The 21161-nt window shown below is 40.8% G+C and overlaps 1 protein-coding gene and 1 pseudogene across 1 annotated transcript; both read right to left on the bottom strand.

Moving 5' to 3' along the window:
- Positions 1-1474: 1474 nt before the first annotated feature.
- On the bottom strand, positions 1475-13866 carry LOC111978179 (peroxiredoxin-like 2A; annotated as a pseudogene).
- Positions 13867-14133: 267 nt separating this feature from the next.
- On the bottom strand, positions 14134-20389 carry LOC111978740 (peroxiredoxin-like 2A). Its single transcript, XM_024008965.2, has 5 exons — positions 20231-20389; positions 19973-20064; positions 19652-19792; positions 19225-19392; positions 14134-15218 (listed from the first exon to the last, which is right to left on the bottom strand). Exons 1-5 carry the CDS (start codon positions 20373-20375, stop codon positions 15111-15113), a joined length of 654 nt encoding a protein of 217 aa, XP_023864733.1. The 5' UTR covers positions 20376-20389; the 3' UTR covers positions 14134-15110.
- Between the last annotated feature and the right edge of the window lie 772 nt (positions 20390-21161).

Here is a 21161-nt window from a genome sequence, read left to right as displayed (position 1 = left end):
GGAGTCAGTTCCATTTCAATTGACTGAATTGAAATCCTGGTAGATACTGGTTCATCTGTACTGTACATAAGCACACATGCAGAGTAAATGGATATTCCACAAGTCACATTAATTCAATTTTTATGTCCATAATTGAATATAATACCATGAATTTCATGAGCAAGTTGACACCATTGTAAAACTCACTCATTCACTTGCCTATTACTATATAAAGACACCCCATCGTTATTGTATCTTGGGTAAAAGTGGCCTGCAATTGGGTGCTATGTAGTAACCAATGTAAAGGGTGGGGGTGGGGGTGTGGGGTACCTCTTCTAAATGTATCGAAAAAAAATGTGCTTGACAATGCCTATGATATAAACAGTCACAGCTTACTATTATGAGTTTATAGTAAGTTAGTTATCCAGCAGCTGCTAGCTTTATTTAATCACTGCCATTTAGTTGTTTTCTGGTCCTTTTGGTGGGGAGGGCAAGGAAATGTGATTAGAACAAAAAATGAACCTAGAGCTAGATCGTGCTGATAAACATGCAAGGCTTGCGATTGATTGTACTATTCATTTAGTCAAGGCAAAGATGTGCTGTGTATCACACAGAGCTACAAACCTAGCCAAGGAAGAGACGGGGTTGATAAAGTTGGGAAAGCAGAGCTTAAGTTTGTCATTGCTTAAGTTTTATTTGACTAGCATCTACCAGGTTATTCTCATGCAATAACTTTCATGTTAAATATATCTCAAGGTTAGCTTCGGCATGTCATAGAATATGGTCTCAGCAGCACATTGAAGGCACAACACTGAAGACAATCTATGACGTCGCTACACTCCATGAATGGTATGGATGTTTCATGTCAATGTGTGTCCACGTACAGTAACTCTTGTACTGTTGTTCAATACCCATGTAGTTTTCAGTATTGGAATTCACTACCTGATTGTTTTTCCCCCTCCATGTTTTATTGCATTGGAAGTGTTATGTCACACCTGAACTATGTAAGATGTATTTACTCAGAGCTATAGAATAAAGTGATTGAAATGAAATAATTATTTTATCTGAATGTTCCACAACATTGTGCTCTGCTTAATGTGTTAACGGCACTGACGTTAGGGTGAGACACACTCCGCATTGCTCAATGTTTACAGACCGCAGTCTTCCAACAAAGGAGTGGTCCTACAAGGTCATCTACAGCACCTCCTATAGTACACAAACACRGACCATTGCCTGAGGTAAACTCTACTTGTTTCGTAGAATGCCTTTGTCCAAAAGCCAGTAAAAACAGGGGGGATTGAAAAAGAGAGCTACATAAGTAGATGAACAGTGTGTTATGGAAAMACTTATGAAAGGGATGTTCTGAATGTAGAACTTTCTAAAAATGTATTTTTTTACCTGGGTGAAAAGACTGGTGGCAGCAACACTGGCATCATTACCCAATACAATAAGCCAAGTCGTCCTGTCGGTCCGATGAAAAGAGACAAGAGGATGGTGTGATGAGGTCTAGGGTTTATTGTGCTTTGCATTCTCACACCTGTTTCAGGCACATTGGCCACCCTGGCCATAGTGAGTATATTGAGGCAGTGTGTGTTTGGATATCGAACCTGCTCCCCTCGTTGCCGAGTTTACAGTCAGGTCTTCATTAATAACACAGACCACACACAAGTCACACTTGAGTACCTGAACAGGTAAACATGAAACACATACAGAATACAGATGCATAGCGCAGTGCTTCCCAACCCTGGTCCTCGTGTACCCCCAACAGTACACATTCTCATTGTAGCGCTCATTGAGGGCTTGATGACAAGTTGAATCAGGTGTGCTTGTCCGGGGTTACAATAAAATTRATTACTGTTGGGGGTTCTCGAGGACCAGGGTTGAGAAACATGCATTCCTCAAGTTGAGTTCGACTCCATTGGAGACATCAATAAAAGCGTGAAACACACCATCGTTGTAGATCTACTTCTCTTTCCCAAAGGATGAGTAATGTACAAGTGTTCTCACAGTTTAGTGCATGCTGTAAGGTCCCTGACTGAGTGTCTTTATTTAACCAGGTAAGACATGAGAACACATTCTCTTTTACAATAATGGCCTGACCAAGGCCTTTAGGCTATAGAACGCATCTAGTTTGTACAATTTGTGCGGTTCCACATCTAGAGAAAAGAGATAAGCTACACATTCATTTTCCAATGGGCTTATGAGTGCAGGAAGTTAAGGGCGTAGGAGCTAATGAGCAGTGAAGATTATTCACCTGAGCATACTAGAACATTCACATTTTTATTGAGGAATTGACACGTTTCATATGTCCTATGATAGGTGGAGCTAGCAATCTGAGAACTCATTAGTGCATGAGAACGACAGATACGGAAAATGCCCTTTTCTAGGTCAAATGTTTTGTAATCATACAAAACTCAAGAACACTTGCATTGTTGTTTGCATATGGTTCAGTTTTGAAGGGAATTGAGAAAAGACAAATGCAGGAAATAACCAAGTAGTTGTGTCTGAGGCCTCTTTATCAGTGTTGATCTAATGCTACTAACAAAAACTCAATTATTGCACTGGCACAATTCTCTTCACAGCCTCTAAAACATCTTCATTCTCCACTTTGTTGCCAAACTCCTTCTCCCTGTGCTCCAAAAGAATACCCTGAGGAAAAAAGACAACATTAATTTAAAAAGGGACATACATAATACCAAACAAGCTCACAACAATGCTGCTCTCTGTCCATTCGTTTTCATTAAATCATGTTTGTATCCATATTGTCCTGATTACTAAGGAGTTGATAACAGATAAAGTGGTTGTGCCTGGTATGTGTTGGCAGTTTGAGTCTAACAGCTCCAATCAATGATGCCCAGATGCACAGCCCTGTGTGTGGTGTGGTACCTGATTCCCCGCTCCGATGACAAACACACCTCCCAGGACAAAGCCCTCCCCCAGCATGTTGCCCTGGTAACCAGCCTTCCAGGCCCGCATTAAGTTCTGCCACACCCCCTGACGGATGAAGCCCAGCCCCCCCATTTTCCTCTCTAGTGGGCCGTAGAAGTGATGCTGCAACGGACACGAGCAAATCAATCAGTCCTTGGAGAAAATAAAACTTGAAACAAAGTCAGGCACAGACAATGGGCATATTATATCGACACCAGAGCATGTGAGCGAAGTTGAGCGGTTGGAAATTCCACTYCTTGTCCTTTCCAACTTCCGCTCCGCACTCACAAATACAATTTATTTTAAGCCGCTCCAATCATTAAAATCACAATTTAACCAACAGCCATATATTTTTGTGACTACCTGGACCTAACATTTGGTTTAGAAGTATTGAAACCAAACCATATGGATCTGAAATAAAAGTATTTGAATAAACATGAAAAGGTGAATGTAAAGAAGCACACATTTCAACTAGGCTACATGTCATATTAAACATATAAACACTCTAAATAGGTGAGGAGCCRGACAGGCAGCCTAAGAAGGAACGAAAATGAATTATTTAAACTATATTATTTAAATTATTATTCAAGGCTATAACCTATGACACAAAAGTCTGGTAGGACATAAAGCGCTCAGCATATAAACAACATTTCATTGTATTCAATCATTATTGTCTATAAATTGCGCATATAGGCTGTGACTTACTTAGAATTAAATACAAATTAAACAAAAAAAATGACTTAGTGCCTTTGAATTTGTTTTTAGAAACACGAGATTGGCCAGTCTGTGGCTTCTGTCTCATGCGATGGTGTCTGGAGAGCCGGCCGGCAGCAGAGAATATCCTCTCCACACTTGCAGAGCCATTGGGGATGCTAAACACTTTTGGCCACCCTTGCCAGGTTGRGCAGAGATGCAGACTTGTTTTGAAATTTTTCTATAGGTGGGCCTAAAAAAATAACCCAATCAAAACAGAAAGCTGGGATGGGAGAATATGCCAAAATCAATTATAGCCAATTTTATAGATAATAGAACAAAAATTGAATGAAATGTTTGAGATCTGATTTTTAGTTTATAAATACTTTGCTACAATGACACACTTCGTTATCTACCCAACTCATTCCTTTCTTTTAGCATGTGCACATAGTAAGTATACCATCATGCTTTCAGGATATATGTCTTCAGATTCCACAATGATTCTTTAGTTGTGGACACKAAATCACTGCACTTGTACTTGATCCTCATTTTTGTAAATCAGTTTCTTTATGAAAATATTTAGCAAACGCCATGACAGTAGCTAAAGCAAGGGGCTATAGCAGCACAAAAGTAGACTACAAATGCATGCTGGGCCGGGCATACCCTGAGCTCATGAAGTGAGCGCTACTGGAACGAAATTGGAGCGGGCAAGAAGGCCGAAGCTCCAGCCTTTAAGAACCTYGCTTCCTCRCTCCGCTCACATACCCTGATCTACAAATGGTTCAGTTCCTCTCCTTCATAGCAGGCCTATGTAGTGATCTATTCAAACATGTTCACAGTTCTTTCAGGCCAGTGCAGATGAAGGAAAGGAGGAGAGGAAGCCTTTGTTAAACTATTAAGATGCACCCATAGAGCGTCAGGTCAGTCTCACCTTCACGTCTACATAAATGTCCCCAGCAAAGTACGGTCGGAAGTCCTGGATCTCCGTGCCGATGTTCTCCTTCACCACGGCAACCAGAGGGACACCAAGATCCTCAAGCTGGGTTTTCAGAGAGGACAGCTCAGAGGCCTCCTACACACACAATTAGTACAATTCAAAGTTATAGGATGGGGCATTGTTTACTTGAAATTTAGGCCTGCAGATTTCTCCTAACGCATACAGTGGAATCTACATAACAACATATGGTGTGGAATATAGACTTGAATTAAGACCATTTCTGAAAGAATTAAAAAAGCTGACTACACTGTAAAGTATCAGTATCATCACTACTTCACCTCTCTGCACAAAAATCATCCGGGCCGTCGTACAGCCATGACGACTGCTCCTGTCTTCTCCCACAGAGTTTTGGCCTTCATGGTCTTCTCATCTACAGCACACACACAGTACATACATTAGACAGAGCACATACAGTTGAAGTCGGAASTTTACATACACTTAGGTTGGAGTCATTAAAACTAGTTTTTCAACCACTCCACAAATTTCTTGTTAACAAACTATAGTCATTTTTCCAACAATTGTTTACAGACAGATTATTTCACTGATCACAATTTTAGTGGGTCAGAAGTTTACATACACTAAATTGACTGTGCCTTTAAACAGCTTGGAAAATTCCAGAAAATGATGTACTGGCTTTAGAAGCTTCTGATAAGCTAAATGACATAATTTGAGTCAATTGGAGGTGTACCTGTGGATGTATTTCAAGGCCTACCTTCAAACTCAGTGCCTCCTTGCTTGACATCATGGGAAAATCAAAATAAATCAGCCAAGACCTCAGAAAAACAATGTAGACCTCCACAAGTCTGGTTCATCCTTGTGAGCAATTTCCAAATGCCTGAAGGTACCACGTTCATCTGTACAAACAATAGTACGCAAATATAAACACCATGGGACCACGCAGCCGTCATACCGCTCAGGAAGGAGACGCGTTCCTAGAGATGAACGAACTTTGGTGCGAAAAGTGCAAATCAATCCCAGAACAACAGCAAAGGGCCTTGTGAAGATGCTGGAGGAAACAGGTATAAAAGTATCTATATCCACAGTAAAACGAGTCCTTTATCGTCATAACCTGAAAGGCCGCTCAGCAAGGAAGAAGTCACTGCTCCTAAACTGCTATAAAAAAGCCAGACTACGGTTTGCAACTGCACATGGGGACAAAGCTCATACTTTTTGGAGAAATGTCCTCTGGTCTGATGAAACAAAAATAGAACTGTTTGGCCATAATGACCATCGTTATGTTTGGAGGAAAAAGGGGGAGGCTTGTAAGCCGAAGAACACCATCCCAAMCATGAAGCATGGGAGTGGCAGCATCATGTTGTGAGGGTGCTTTGCTGTAGGTGGGACTGGTGCACTTCACAAAATAGATGGCATCATGAGGGAGGAATATTATGTGGATATATTGAAGCAACATCTCAAGACATCAGTCAGGAAGTTAAAGCTTGGTTGCAAGTGGGTCTTCCAAATGGACAATGACCCCAAGCATACTTCCAAAATTGTGGAAAAATGGCTTAAGGACAACAAAGTCAAGGTATTGGAGTGGCCATCACAAAGCCCTGACCTCAATCCCACAGAACATTTGTGGGCAGAACTGAAAAAGYGTGTGTGAGCAAGGAGGCCTACAAACCTGACTCAGTTACACCAGCTCTGTCAGGAGGAATGGGCCAAAATTCACCCAACTTATTGTGGGAAGCTTRTGGAAGGCTACCAAAAACGTTTGACCCAAGTTAAACAATTTAAAGGCAATGGACCAAATACTAATTGAGTGTATGTAAACTTCTGACCCACTTGGAATGTGATGAAAGAAATAAAAGCTGAAATAAATCATTCTCTATACTATTATTCTGACATTTCACATTCTTAAAATAAAGTGGTGATCCTAACTGTCCTAAGACAGGGAATTTCTACTWGGATTAAATGTCAGGAATTGTGAAAAACTGAGTTTAAATGTATTTGGCTAAAGTGTATGTAAACTTCCGATTTCAACTGTACATTAAATACCTCTGGGCCATACGTTAGTTTTCCCTGACTACATGACCAAGAAGAACTCCAAGCCTGCAGTGTTACATGTACAGTGCCATCAGAAATTATTTACACMCCCTGATTTTTTCAACCTTTGTTGTGTTACAAAGTGTTGATTAAAATTGATTTGTCATTTTTTGTCAACGATCTACACAAAATATTCTGTAATGTCAAAGTGGAAGAAAAATTATAACATTTGAAAAAAAACATTTGAAAAATACAACACTAATATATCTGGATTAGATAAGAGTTCAACCCCCTGCATCAATACATGTTAGAGTCTTTCTGGGTAAATTTTTCCACCACTGGATTGTGTAACATTTGCCCATTATTCTTTTCTAAATTCATCAAGTTCYGTCAAGTTGGTTGTTTATCATTGCTAGACAAACATTTTCAGGTCTTGCCATAGATTTTCAACTAGATTTGTCAAAACTGTAACTCGGCCATTCAGGAACATTCAGGAACATTCACTCTCTTCTTGGTAAGCAACACCAGTGTAGATTTGTCCTTGTGTTTTAGGTTATTGACCTGCTGAAAAGTGAATTCATCTCCCAGTGTCTGGTGGAAAGCAGACTGAATCAGGTTTACCTCTAGGATTTTGCCTGTGCTTAGCTCCATTCCATWAATTTTTTGTCCTGAAAAACTCTCCATACCTGATTACAAGCATATCCATAACATGATGCAGCCACCACTATGCTTGAAAATATGGAGAGTAGTACACAGTAATGTGTTGATTTGGATTTGCCCCAAACATAACACTTTTCATTCAGGACAAAACGTGTATTGCTTTGCCACATGTTTTGTAGTTTACTTTAGTGCCTTGCTGCAAAAACAATGCATGTTTTGGACTATTTTAATTCTGTAATTCTGTTAATATTATGGAATAACTACAAAGTTGAATACTTATTGACTCAAGAAACTTCAGCTTTTCATTTTTCAATAATTTGTAAACATAAAAAAAAAAACATTATTCCACGTTCATATTATGGGGTATTGTGTGTAGGCCAGTCACAAAGAAATATCTTAAACTCAAGCTGTAACACAACAAAATGTGGGAAAAATTATGGGGTGTGAATGCTTTCTTAAGGCACTGTATAAAGACTGGTTTAAACACATGGATAAATGTACTTAGTAAGGAGAGCGTAACAGTTTTACATCATGTTCCCTCTTTACATTAAGCCCTTGTTACATGCGGAGGGAAAATTGCATAGGATAGGCTAGCTCATAATGGTCTGCATTTAAAGACTGCTTTTCACTGGGGGTTCTCAAAGCGTTTTGCGGGAGTTTTATAGCCTACCATGTATTGGCGAGGATTTAGCTTGTGGACAGTACAGCACGTCTTACCCACATTACAATAACCTATATAGGATAATACAAAAATGGAATCTTTCACTTGGGATGCAAGTTTAAATTGTTTGTAAACATATGGACTGAAATRTAAAAATAAATAAAAAATCATCAATGTAAATGACTAGCTCTGYCGATGTCGAGGAAGGAAGCTGGTTTTAGCGTTGCACCGTGACGTTACCTTTCCTGAGACAAAGTAACTTTGACTGACCATCAAGGATTAAGGTTTGGAAAACTGGTTAAATTGTTTGTCATGTCGTTGGTCTAAATTCATGGCCTGTGCAATGCTTCTATGTGGTGGTAGAATAGGAAAACCTGGGCCCTCGTACCGTCTCCAGTGGAGTGGAGGTCTGCGTCCTCCAAGTATTCCAGCGAGGCCTGAGCAGCCTTGGTCAGACACAGGTCAGTATTAGCCAGGAAGATCCCTGCGATGGCTGCTCCTAAGGCCCCCAGACCCAGAGACCAAATCCCCATCTCAAACAGTTCCACCGCGAAGACAGAGGACAGCACTGCAGACAAAGATAGGAGAAGACATAGACAAACATGATTATCAGAGTCGATTTACAAAATATATTGTTCTTGGGAAAGAAGAAACTGAGAGGAAACAGAACTAGAGGAGTGAGGGGGAGGGGGCCACACTCTGTTTGGCCACACTTATGACTTCTCGTTTAGTCAGTTCATGGGACTTTACCGTTAGTAACTAGGTTTCCATCCAATAAGCGACAGATTTTCATGCAAATACTCGAAAATCTGCATAAAAACTAAATGTGCATTTTCCCACCAGAAATGTGTTTCCATCAAATTGACTTGTTGCGGATAAAAAGCTGTGCGTGATGACGTAGTGCACATAAAAATAACTTTTGCTGTTAAATTCCCATGTACTGAATAAAAAATACAAGTAAATAGGTTTCCATCGCATTTTCAACTCTAGGCTACTGATCATTTTGTCACAAAAAAATTGTGTTGTATAGTGAATGTGCCCACTCTGGTCTTTCCACRTGCGCTCTAGCCAACAACTCACRGATAGGCTACCTAAATGATGAAATTATTAGGGACAAAATAGCGAGATCGCTTGGCTTTTGTTTTGACAACAAAAAAAACATTGATCATCATGTCACCAGAATAAGACTCTCGATATTTATTGGAAAGCAGCATCACCTTTCACCACCCTGTGAAGTTCCTCATAATTTACAGTACCAGTAAAAAGTTGACACACCTACTCATTCAAGAGTTTTTCTTTCTTTTTACATTGTAGAATAATAGTGACGACATCAAAACTATGAAATAACACATATGGAATCATGTCGTAACCAAAAAAGGGTGTTAAACAAATCAAAATGGCCACCCTTGCCTTCAAGACTGTTCATAGTTTTGATATTTTCACTATTATTCTACAATGTAGAAAAAGGGCCACTGATCTAGGCCGTAATATTAACTGGGAGACAAGTCAAGGGATGTTTACAGTATGTGTCACTAGAGAGATATAATGTAATGCTCCTTGCCTGATTTGGGCTTGTTAGTGTCAGGGCTGGATGAGTCTGTGCTGAGGTAAAAGGCAGCAGCCTGGATTCTCAGAGAGGGGAGTCTGGCTGTAGGGGTGGTAGAGGGATGGCTTTTGTGAGTGACGCCCCTCCAGAGGCAKTGCAGAGTCTGAGATAGCTACAGCCCCAAGGGCCAGATGGAGGCTTAGGGCCTGGACCTTTGGCCATTATGACTATGTAAACACAGCCTACCAGAGCTCTCACTCTCTCTCTGACTCATACAACGCATACTCAGCCATTCTCTGGAAAGACAACTAAAAAACAGAAGCCTTTACCGTGAGCGTCAAATTATTTGTGTTCGAAAAATGGCATGGGGTTCACATGCCAATGACTGTTAGGAAGTAGTGACTGAGGTTCCAACAGTAGGCTAAAGACTCCGTTTTTTATTCTCTTTTCAGAGACAGTCTGGGGACATGTAGCTTAAATGTGTATTGTTGACAAAAAAAGGAAAAAACTAGTTTCACTGTGTGTATGTAAAACTCTCACTCTCGTCAGTGTTGTCTGGGTGAGGCAAGCGATATCAATTACTGTGAAGCTGAAGGTGCGTCCTAACTAGAGGTCGGCCGATTAATTATGGCGGATTTCAAGTTTTCATAACAATCGGTAATCTGCCTTTTTGGACGCCGATTACATTGCAATCCACGAGGAGACTGCGTGACAGGCTGACCACCTTTTACGCGAGTGCAGCATCAAAAGGGCCTTGTGGCTGCAAGGAGCCAAGGTAAGTTGCTAGCTAGCATTAAACTTATCTTATAAAAACAATTCATCACATAATCACTAGTTAACTACACATGGTTGATGATATTACTAGGTTAACTAGCTTGTCCTGCGTTGCATATAAACAAAGCGGTGCCTGTTAAATTTACCATCGAATCACAGCCTACTTCAACTTCGCCAAACAGGTGATGATTTAACAAAAGCACAATCGCGAAAAAARCACAATCGTTGCACAAATGTACCTAACCATAAACATCAATGCCTTTCTTAAAATCAATACACAGAAGTGTATTTTTTTAAACCTGCATATTTAGTTAAAATAAATGCATGATAGCAGGCAATATTAACTAGGGAAATTGTGTCACTTCTCTTGCGTTCAGTGCAAGCAGAGTCAGGGTATATGCAGCAGTTTGGGCCACCTGACTCGTTGTGAACTGTGTGAAGACCATTTCTTCCTAACAAAGACCGTAATTAATTTGCCAGAATATTACATAATTATGACATAACATTGAAGGTTGTGCAATGTAACAGCAATATTTAGACTTAGGGTTGCTACCCGTTCGATAAAATACGTAACGGTTCCGTATTTCACTGAAAGAACAAACGTTYTGTTTTCGAAATTATAGTTTCTTTATTTAACCATATTAATGACCAAAAGCTCGTATTTCTGTGTGTTTATTATAAGTAAGTCTATGATTTGATATTTGATAGAGCAGTCTGACTGAACGGTGGTAGGCAGCAGCAGGCTCGTAAGCATTCATTCAAACAGCACTTTACTGCGTTTGGCAGTGGCTCTTAGCAATGCTTGAAGCACAGCGCTGTTTATGACTTCAAGCCTATCAACTCCGGAGATTAGGCTGGCAATACTAAAGTGCCTATAAAAACATCCAATAGGCAAAGGTATATGAAATACAAATGGTATAGAGAGAAATAGTCGACGCGTCATAATTCCTATAACCTAACACTTCTTAACTGGGAATATTGAAGACTCATGTTAAAAGGAACCACCAGCTTTCATATGTTCTCATGTTCTGAGCAATGAACTTAAAAGTTAGCTTTATTACACAGCACATATTGCACTTTTACTTTCTTCTTCAACACTGTGTTTTTGCATTATTTATTTGAGACTAAATTGATTTTATTTATGTATTATATTAAGTTAAAATAAAAGTGTTCATTGTTCATTCAGTATTGTTGTAATTGTCATTATTACAAATATATATATTAAAAAACGTTTTTTAAATAAAACAATTGGCCGATTAATCGGTATCAGCTTTTTTTGGTCCTCCAATAATCGGTATCAGTGTTGAAAAATCATATTCGGTCGACCTCTAGTACTAACTGAGTATAATTCAGTTGCTCCTAGATGCTGATCTAAGGTCAGTGTTGCAATGATTCCTCTATGATTAATGGAGGGTAAACTGATCCTAGAACTGTGCCTACAGACCACATCTAACCACTCAAATGAATGACAGTAAACCTGCTCGTCTACTTTCCATTTCCTCAAAATTAAACTGATACATGACTTATGCAGGATAAGTAAACAAACCATGTGAGCTGCTCAGTTTGTTACGTTTTATGTTACGTTTTATCTTAAGTAGACTATCAAACTGTACTGTACTAGACACAGTATGTGGTTATACAGTTATGCGTGTGACTCACACACTTCAACACACACACACACACACCCGAATGCCTCAGACCACAGCTAACATGGCTAGTCCTCTTTCCCCTTGTATAAGCAAGATGGGCCATAACATACAATGTTACAATTCCGCCCTGAAACATATAATTGTATGGAAGTGATTAGAATGTATAACATCATAATCWATAAATGTGTASTCTAGTCAGAATTAGGGTAAAGACAATATGTCTTTATGGTATWATAAACACAGACTGTCTGAGCTTGGTGCCGACCTGACTAGAGATTTGGGAGAAGAACAGGGAGTACGTCTCAAGGACAAGGTCACTAATCTCTGGCGGCTGGGTAGCAGGACATGTGTGTGCGTCTGTTTGTATGCATGTGTGTGTGTGTGTGTGTGTGTGTTTGTCTGTATGTGTGTGTGTGCGTATGGTTGTGTGAATGTGTAGGCGTGAGAAGTCAGTATAAAATGAATTGTTTTGTATTCCTGACTTTAGAACGTTCTCTGAATAAACTGTACTAACCTTTTGTATAAGCTGAGTCTTTGACTAATTATTATTATACCCATGGTCTTACAAACCTCGGGAGTTGGTCAGAGCTATTGATTGATTGTTATTATCATTGGGATTGGAAATTCTCTTATCAGCTACACAACAATAAATCATCAGTATAGTCAATTGAGCATAGTTATTAGTATATGAATACAAACATACTGTTAATGTATTGTCATGGTTAGCTTAGATGTTATTTTTTCAAGATATGAATCATTCAGGTTCTCTGAACACTATGAATATGACATTCTAAAATGGTTCACCAAATGCTTAGGCCTACATGCATTGAAGATATGTGAAACCAGACTAAACCAAACCTTCAAGTACAGTCACTATTTTTAAACTCATTTAATTTTCAAACATTGATTCATATATCAATCACCCACTGAAGGTTTGCACTCACTCGAGAAATGCCCCTCAACTTAAGCTCATTCAATCCCAGATAGGTACTCTGTTCTGCACTTCACTGCGACTTGACAGGCTTAACTACTGCAATGTGACTTTCACTTCTCAAAGGACAAAGGACTAAACCCTAATGATAACAGCAGCCAATAAAGACTACCTGGCAAGAGGACAAAGGACTAAACCCTAATGATAACAGCAGCCAATAAAGACTACCTGGCAGATGTCATGAACTGAACTTGACTGGATTCCTTGTATACCATGTAGATAGAGAGTGAAAAGGAATGTTTACATTGTATAAATCAGTAGTTAAGCTTACAGCGACAATGAGTGGAGAAACGGAATGATATTGACAATGAAAATGAGGACATAGGGCCTATTATTAGAATGACAAAGATGTCATGTTAGCTAGTTACAGATCTAAATATTGGCTGAATTCTGCACCTCCTTGTTTTACAGCTTATTTCAAACGGAGTGGGAAAAAAATATTAGGCTTTTCATGCAAACCCTATCAAGACAATTTTGCAGAGCTCAACTCATGCCATGCAATTTGGCATAGCTAGCTAACGTTAGCTAGCCTATTTATAATGATAAGCAACCTTGAGGATGTACTACAGACAATCATGTTGAGGGGCAAGTAGTATTATAAAGTGAGCTTTACTAGCTAACTAAATTACAGTATGGTATTCTTTGATTTATGCATTAAATAAGCCAAGTAACGTTAGAAGTTAGTAATAGCAATGACACTGTAGTTTGTTGACTTCACATGTGGCTATCTACTACTAGCTGGCTATCTGAGTTCGCTAAACCAGCAAGCTAGATTTTGGCTGCATGATGACGTTTACAAGTTAGCTTGCAGATTTATATACTATGGGTCTGAATGCTCGCAACAACATGTTTAACAATATTTTTAATAATGTATATTAAAAGGTATGATACTCACAAATATTGTGTTGACGGAGAAGAGCGCAGTAGACACTTATCAGTTCAAATTAACAACATTTGCGGTAGGCGCATCAGTCGAGCCAGATAAATGGATTAGTCATTGCAGGGAAAACTAATCGCACAAGATAACATGGACCCTTGGTATAACTAATCAACCTTATTTTTTAACAATAAAAACAGATTGACCTAGGCAAAACCGAATAAAAAATAAAGATATATAATATATTAAGATGTGTGTAGATAAGTGTAGGTATACAAATATAAAATAAAAACAACCATTTTATTAGGTGAAACATTTCATTTATTTGTATGTCTTAAAAATATGACACAACCATTTAGTAAACAACTTGCAGTGCCGGTATACATAAAACCCACAAACAACAGTAACAGGTTGAATAAATATATACTTTATTATTATCAAATGCCTTGTAACAGTTCATGCATTTTCCTGGTAGCGAGCCTAATCTTTGTCCATTGAGCAGTGTGACTGCGTGTGTAAGCATCAGCCCTGAGCTCTCATCATTCAGAGTTTAGACACAGACCTTCATTAACACCCACACAGTCCCATGACGACAACCGGACAGTAGTGAGACCAGTACACAGGACAACACAGCACTGTTGACAGGACATGTCCAGGGATGAGATCAGGACAGGTTCAGCACAATGAAAAAGGGAAAGGTTCTGCTGGTTTTGGGGGTGGGTCTGCTGGGTCAATTTCAATGATGTATAAATCACCTACAGGATTATGGATGCCAGAAAAAAGTACAATCTAAAGTAAAAATTCTATGCACAGAGACTGACAGACATACTGTGAAGTAGCACAAATACATTCACTATAGACTATACATTTTACACAAAAGTGCATACTCATAGTCAATGAGAGGCTAACACATGTGAGTGGAAAGTCATTCCTGCATAAAAGAACCAAAACTACCATGTTAAATGTATAAAGAACCATTCATGCATGTGCTTTTAAACCAGGGGGTGAATATGTCACTAAAAAGGGGGGGAAATGTGTCACTAAATACAAATTAAGTGGAAAATAGGAATCGCCCCACGTTAAAAGTTAGGTGGGCTCTTTAGTCCAGACGATCCTATCCGGCAAATTAGGGCAGTGTATGTAAATATATTTAAATTTGTATCAACATGCCCACATGATCAGACTGAGTATTTCAATGGCAAAAGGACAATAAATTATGAAAAATATATTTTGAGTTATTTTCATGAAATAAACACACACACAGTGATGTATTATACATACAGTGATGATTTAAAAATACAATTAAAAAGACATGCATGGTGACATTAAGTGACAGACATGCATGGTGACTTTAAGCTGTTTGTGTAAACTATTTCGCAGTAGCCAAGCCATGTTGAATTTTCCTGGCTGATCTGAGTACAGCCAGCAGGTTGACTTTATCCCCAAACTCCTTCTCACGGTGCTCAAGCAGAATTCCCTGCATGGGGAAGAGAAAGAGAACAGACATGGGTCTCAAAACTGGTATCTGTGGAAGTACAGCAAGTGGTCATTGTATAAGCAGGAATAAATTATGAAATGCACACCATGCGTAAATGATAGCAGAATAAAAGGACACCCACTGATACATACTTGCACTAGACCTGAATCCTAATTTTAGATAAATGAAGGATACAAAGTATATTGAAAGCAGGTGCTTCCACACAGGTGTGGTTATTAAGCATTTCTCATCCCATCATGCTTAGGGTCATGTATAAAAATTCCTAGTTGCCCGTTATTTTGTCTACAATGGCTAGAAGAAGAATCTCAGTGACTTTGAAAGAGGGGTCTCAAAAGAGCATAGGGGGTTAAAGTGTGTATGTGTGCGTCAGTCACCAGATCTCAACTCAATTAAACACTTATGGGAGTTTCTGGAGCGGCGCCTGAGAAAGCGTTTTCCACCACCAGCAAAACACCAAATGATTTAATTTCTCGTGTGAAGAATTGTGTGAAGAATGGTGTCACATCCCTCCAATAGAGCTCCAGACCACTTGTAGAATCTATGCCAAGGTGCATTGAAGATGTTCTGGCGGCTCATGGTGGCCCAAAGCCCTATTAAGACACTTCAAATTTTATCGGTCACATACACGTACTTAGCAGATGTTATTGCGGGTGTAGCGAAATGCTTGTGCTTCTAGCTCCGACTGAAAGGATTAACACAGGAGATGAGAAGCAGGTACAGGGAGTTAAGGTTTAATAACTGACGGACATTAACAGAACGGGAACAGCGTCTGGACAGGAACACATAACAACAATTAATACGGACACAGGGAACACCACCGAGGAACAGACAAATATACAGGTGCAATCAACCACGTGAAGGAGTCCAGGTGAGTCCAATGAGCGCCGCTGGGTGTAATGATGGTGCCAAGTGCGTGTAAAGATGGGTTGCCTGGCGTCCTCGAGCGCCAGGGAGGTGGAGCGGGGGCAGGCGTGACACCGACAGTGCAATAATATCTAACAAGTAATATCTAACAAATTACACAACATATACCCAATACACACAAATCTAAGTAGGAATGAATTAAGACTAAATACATATGGACAAACGATGTCAGAGCGGAACGGCTCTAGAGAGCCTTGCAGTTGCGGACGGTGCAGTTGCCGTATCGGGCGGTGATAGGATGAAAGGATGGATGCCCGAAAGGATGCTTTCAATTGTGCATCTGTAAAAGTTAGTGAGGGTTTTTGGTGTTCAAGCCAAATGTCTTCTTCCTCCTGAGGCCTTCTTCACCACACTGTCTGTGTGGGTGGTCCAGTTTGTTAGTTATGTGTACGCCAAGGACCTTGAAGCTTTCCACCTTGTCCACTATGGTCCCGTCGATGTAGATAGGGGGGTGCGCCCTCTGCTGTTTCCTGAAGTCCACGATCGTCTCCTTTGTTTTGTTGACGTTGATTGAGAGGTTGTTTTCTAGGCACCACAGTGCCAGAGCCCTCACCTCCTCTCTGTAGGCTGTCCCTTCATCGTTGGTAATCAAGCCTACTTCTGTTGTGTTGTCTGCAAACTTTTGATTGAGTTGGAGGTGTACTTGGCCACGCAGTCATGGGTGAACAGGGAGTACAGGAGGGGGCTGAGCACGCACCCTTGTGGGGCCCAGTGTTGAGAATCAACGGAGTGGAGGTGATGATAATCAAGCCTGTCAGGAAGTCTAGGACCCAGTTGCATAGGGCGGRGTTCAGACCCAGGGCCTTGTGCTTAATGATGAGCTTGGAGGGTACTATGTTGTTGAATGCTGAGCTATAGTCAATAAACAGCATTCTTACATAGGAATTCAGTGTGCAGAGTGATGGCGATTGCAACATCTGTGGATCTATTGGGGCGGTAAGCAAATCGAAGTGGGTCTAGGGTGGCAGGTAAGCTAGAGGTGATATGATCCTTGACTAGTCTCTCAAAGCACTTCATGATGACAGAGGTGAGTGATATGGGGCGTTAGTCAATTATGTTCAGTTACCTTTGCCTTCTTGGGTACAGGAACAATGGTGGCCATCTTGAAGCATGTGGGAACAGCAGACTGAGATAGGGAGAGATTGAATGTGCCCGTAAACACACCAGCCAGCTGGTCTGCGCATGCTCTGAGGACGCGGCTATGGATGTTGTCTGGGCCAGCAAACTTGCGAGGGTTAACACGTTTAAATGTTTTACTCACGTCGGCCACAGAGAAGGAGAGCCCACAGTCCATGGTAGCGGGCCGCGTCAGTGGCACTGTGCTATCCTCAAAGTGTGTGAAGAATATGCTTAGCCTGTCCGGAAGCAAGAAGTCGGTCTCGGCGATGTGACTGGTTTTCCTTTTGTAGTCCATGATTGTCTGTAGTCCCTGCCACATCCGTCTCATGTCTGAGCCGTTGAATTGCAACTCCACTTTATCTCTATACTGATGTTTAGGTTGTTTGATTGCCTTGCGGAGTGAATAACTACCCTGTTTATATTCTGCCATATTACCAGTCACCTTGCCATGGTTAAATGCGGTGGTTTGTGCTTTCAGTTTAGCGCAAATGCTACCATCTATCCACGGTTTCTGGTTAGGGTAGGTTTTAATAGTCACAGTGGGTACTACATCTCCTATACACTTCCTTATGAACTCAGTCACCATATCCGTGTATACATCTAGATTATTTTCACAAGCTACCCGGAAMATTTCCCAGTCCACGTGATCAAAACAATCCTGAAGCGTGGATTCCGACTGGTCAGACCAGCGTTGAATAGTTTGAAGAACGGGTCCTTGCTGTTTGAGTTTCTGTCTATAGGACGGGAGGAGCAAGATGGAGTCGTGGTCAGATTTGCCATAAGGAGGGCAGGGGAGGGCCTTGTAAGCATTGCAGATGTTTGAATAGCAATGGTSGAGAGTCTTAGCAGTGCGAGTAGTACAGTTGATATGTTTTAGAACTTCGGCAGCCTAGTCCTCAGATTTGCTTTGTTCAAATCCCCCGATACAATAAATGCAGCCTCAGGATATGTGGTTTCCAGTTTGCATAAAGTCCAGTGAAGTTCTTTGAGGGCCGTCAAGGTAACGGCTTGAGGTGGGATGTAAATGGCCGTGGCGATGACGGAGGCGAATTCTCTTGGGAGATAATATGGTCGGCATTTAATTGTGAGGTATTCTAGGTCGGGTGAACAAAAGTACTTAAGTTTGTGTATGTTTCTAGAATTACACCATGAGTCGTTAATCATGAAACACACCCCTCCATCCTTCTGCTTCCCCGGTTAGATATTTATTCCTGTCATTGCGATGTATTGAGAATCCTGCTGGCTTTACAGATTCCGACAGAGTCTCCCGAGAGAGACATGTTTCCGTGAAACAAAGTATGTTACAGGCCCCGATGTCTCTCTGGAAAGAAATCCTTGCTCTAAGCTCATCAACTTTGTTATCCAAAGACTGAACATTAGTGAGTAATATACTCAGAAGCGGTGGGTGGTGTGTGCGCCTCCGAAATCAAACCTCGAGAGCCTCTCTTCCGCCGGCGATGTTTTGGGTCGGCCTCTGGAGTAAGTTTAATTGCTCTTGGGAGAGTGAACTGCTCCAGGGAAGTATTATTCCTGGTCGTAATGCTGGTAGTTCTGGTGAGTTACCGCCACTCTAATATCCAATAGKTCTTCCCAGCTGTATGTAATGACACAAAACATTTCCTGAGCTAATAAYGTAAAAAATTGTATATAAAAAAAACTAAATACGGCAAAGTTTCCTAAGAGCTAGTTGCGATGCTGCCATCTCCGTCAGCGCAAAATGTTGGCTTTTCCTTTATTTTAGCAGTTACCTGTATATGCTCACGTGACTATACAGACCTGCTGCAAATTATTTTAGTACCGCACTTCCTAACATCCAATACATATGAAATAGGTCACATATTTGCAGATCGATTCTTGCTATTTCTAATCAGTTCCAACTATATCTCCACTTTTGTTTGTTATTGCTTGGATAGAGTGCCCAGTTCAAGCAGTATAGCCCTACCTGATCTTCGGGCCCAATGACGAACACTCCCCCCAGTAAAAGACCTTCTCCTTTGATTATATTTCCTGTGCAGCCCTTCCTATTGGCCCTCCACAGGCTTCTCCACACCCCGATACGCAGCAACGCAGACAGGAATATATAATGCTCCACAGGACCGTATAACGCTCTCTGAGGAAAAACAGGTTTGGTTATTAGATGGAGGGATACAGTGACATTGTTTGGATACTGTACTTTGCTGACATCTACAGTTGGATGTATATTTGAAAAGATGTCGTGAAATAAATGTTATATCATATATTGCACAAAGGTGTGCAGTGTGACTGAACAAACGCTGGAAACATGTATTTTACAAGGAACTGTGGACTTTATCGTCTCATGTGAATGTTAACTACTGTTAACTTTGTAAATTCATGAGTTAATCACTGACCTTTTGGTCTACATAGACTTCCCCAGTAAAAAATGTCTTGAAGGCGTCCAGCTCTTGGCCAATGTTCTCTTTGAACACGGCTAAGAGAGGGATCCCCAACTCCTCTAGCTGGGGCTTCAGAGAGGACAGCTCAATGGCCTCCTAGAGAGAAAGAAAGAGAGAGAGAGACAAAGAGACAACGCGACAGAGAGACAGACAGAGAAAGAGAGCGAGAGAGAGGCATGGACAAACATCAGCACTCGAGTCTGGCTGCTGTCAGGAGTGTGAAAGTATAAAATAGACAAGCTAGTCTAGAGGAGACGCCACAACCACAGCGCTCACCTCTCTGCACAACAAGCATCCAGGGCGTCGTACCACCATGATCACTGCCCCAGTCTTCTCCCACAGAGCTTTGGCCTTATATGTCTCATGAACTGAAAGAGACAGAGAAGGGTTAAATATAGCCTACTTCTCCAAATCTATGAAGAGGTCAAACGCTAACAGGAGATCTGTAATCTAAAACAAACATATCTGGCTTTCTAACTATTTTACCTATTAATTTGGATATAAAATGTTCAGTGTTCTGGACTCTATTCTTACTTCCTCCGGTGGCCCTTAGGTCAGTGTCCTCCAGAACCTTCAGGCTGGCCCACAAAGGCTTGGTGAGGAACAGGTCTGTGATGGACTTCAGTAGATAAGCTATGAACAGGTCTACTGCCTTCAGAGCCTGGTTAGCAGTCACCATGGCCCACTCAGACACTTCACACCACTCTGGGGGTAAAAATATGGCTCAAGACAGGATGTGAATGGGATAGGAATATGTGGAGTAAAATAGAATAAAGTAGCCTATTCATCCCTGAAATATATTGTCCACTCATGCATAATACATACAGGTGTGTGTGTGTGTGTGGGTGTGTGTGTGTGTGTGTGTGTGTGTGGTGTGTGTGTGGTTGTGTGTGTGTGTGTGTGTGTGTGTGTGTGTGTGTGTGTGTGTGTGTGTGTGTGTGTGTGTGTGTGTGTGTGTGTGTGTGTGTGTGTGTGTGTGTGTGTGTGTGTGTGTGTGTGTGTGTGTGTGTGTGTGTGTGTGTGTGTGTGTGTGTGTGTGTGCCGCGGCGCGTGTAGGTTTGCATGCATGCGTGTGTGTGTGTATCTGCTACAAACATCCCATGGACCCTGCTTTGTTGTGGTGTTTTGTTATGTAATTGCTGCACCCGATCAGTTAGTTGTTTCTGAGCAGTGAGCAATGCCAGCTACAGCCCAGACCTTCAGAGCTGATAATCAAAGCTTACTGCAGTAGCGCTCTGAAAACAGGGCTATATTATTATATCGCTGACTTTGAACGACATTAATTGTAACGCTAAATCGTGTTACTATGAAGCACAGTCATTCAGTGTGACACTGAAAAGAGATKATCAAAGACAGGAATGGAAAACAGCATACAAGAGTGTTATCTTGTTTTATAAAAAACGGAATATGCTACTAAAAAAATTAATTCCTTAAATCACACTTCTTGAGCAATCTATCTACAGAT

This window comes from Salvelinus sp. IW2-2015, linkage group LG18, assembly GCF_002910315.2.
Source record: "Salvelinus sp. IW2-2015 linkage group LG18, ASM291031v2, whole genome shotgun sequence".
In the NCBI taxonomy this organism is placed as follows: Eukaryota; Metazoa; Chordata; class Actinopteri; order Salmoniformes; family Salmonidae; genus Salvelinus; species Salvelinus sp. IW2-2015.
This window is presented reverse-complemented; position numbering and strand designations above follow the sequence as displayed.

What these genes read in the sequence shown, in the direction of transcription:
- LOC111978740 (XM_024008965.2), bottom strand. Translation starts at nt 20,375, where the DNA reads ATGGTGACTGCTAACCAGGCTCTGAAGGCAGTAGACCTGTTCATAGCT. An exon ending in CCTAAGGGCCACCGGAGGAA is followed by an intron (nt 20,065 to 20,230) that starts GTAAGAATAGAG and finishes TGTCTCTTTCAG; the next exon opens with TTCATGAGACATATAAGGCC. An exon ending in AAGTCTATGTAGACCAAAAG is followed by an intron (nt 19,393 to 19,651) that starts GTCAGTGATTAA and finishes GTTTTTCCTCAG; the next exon opens with AGAGCGTTATACGGTCCTGT.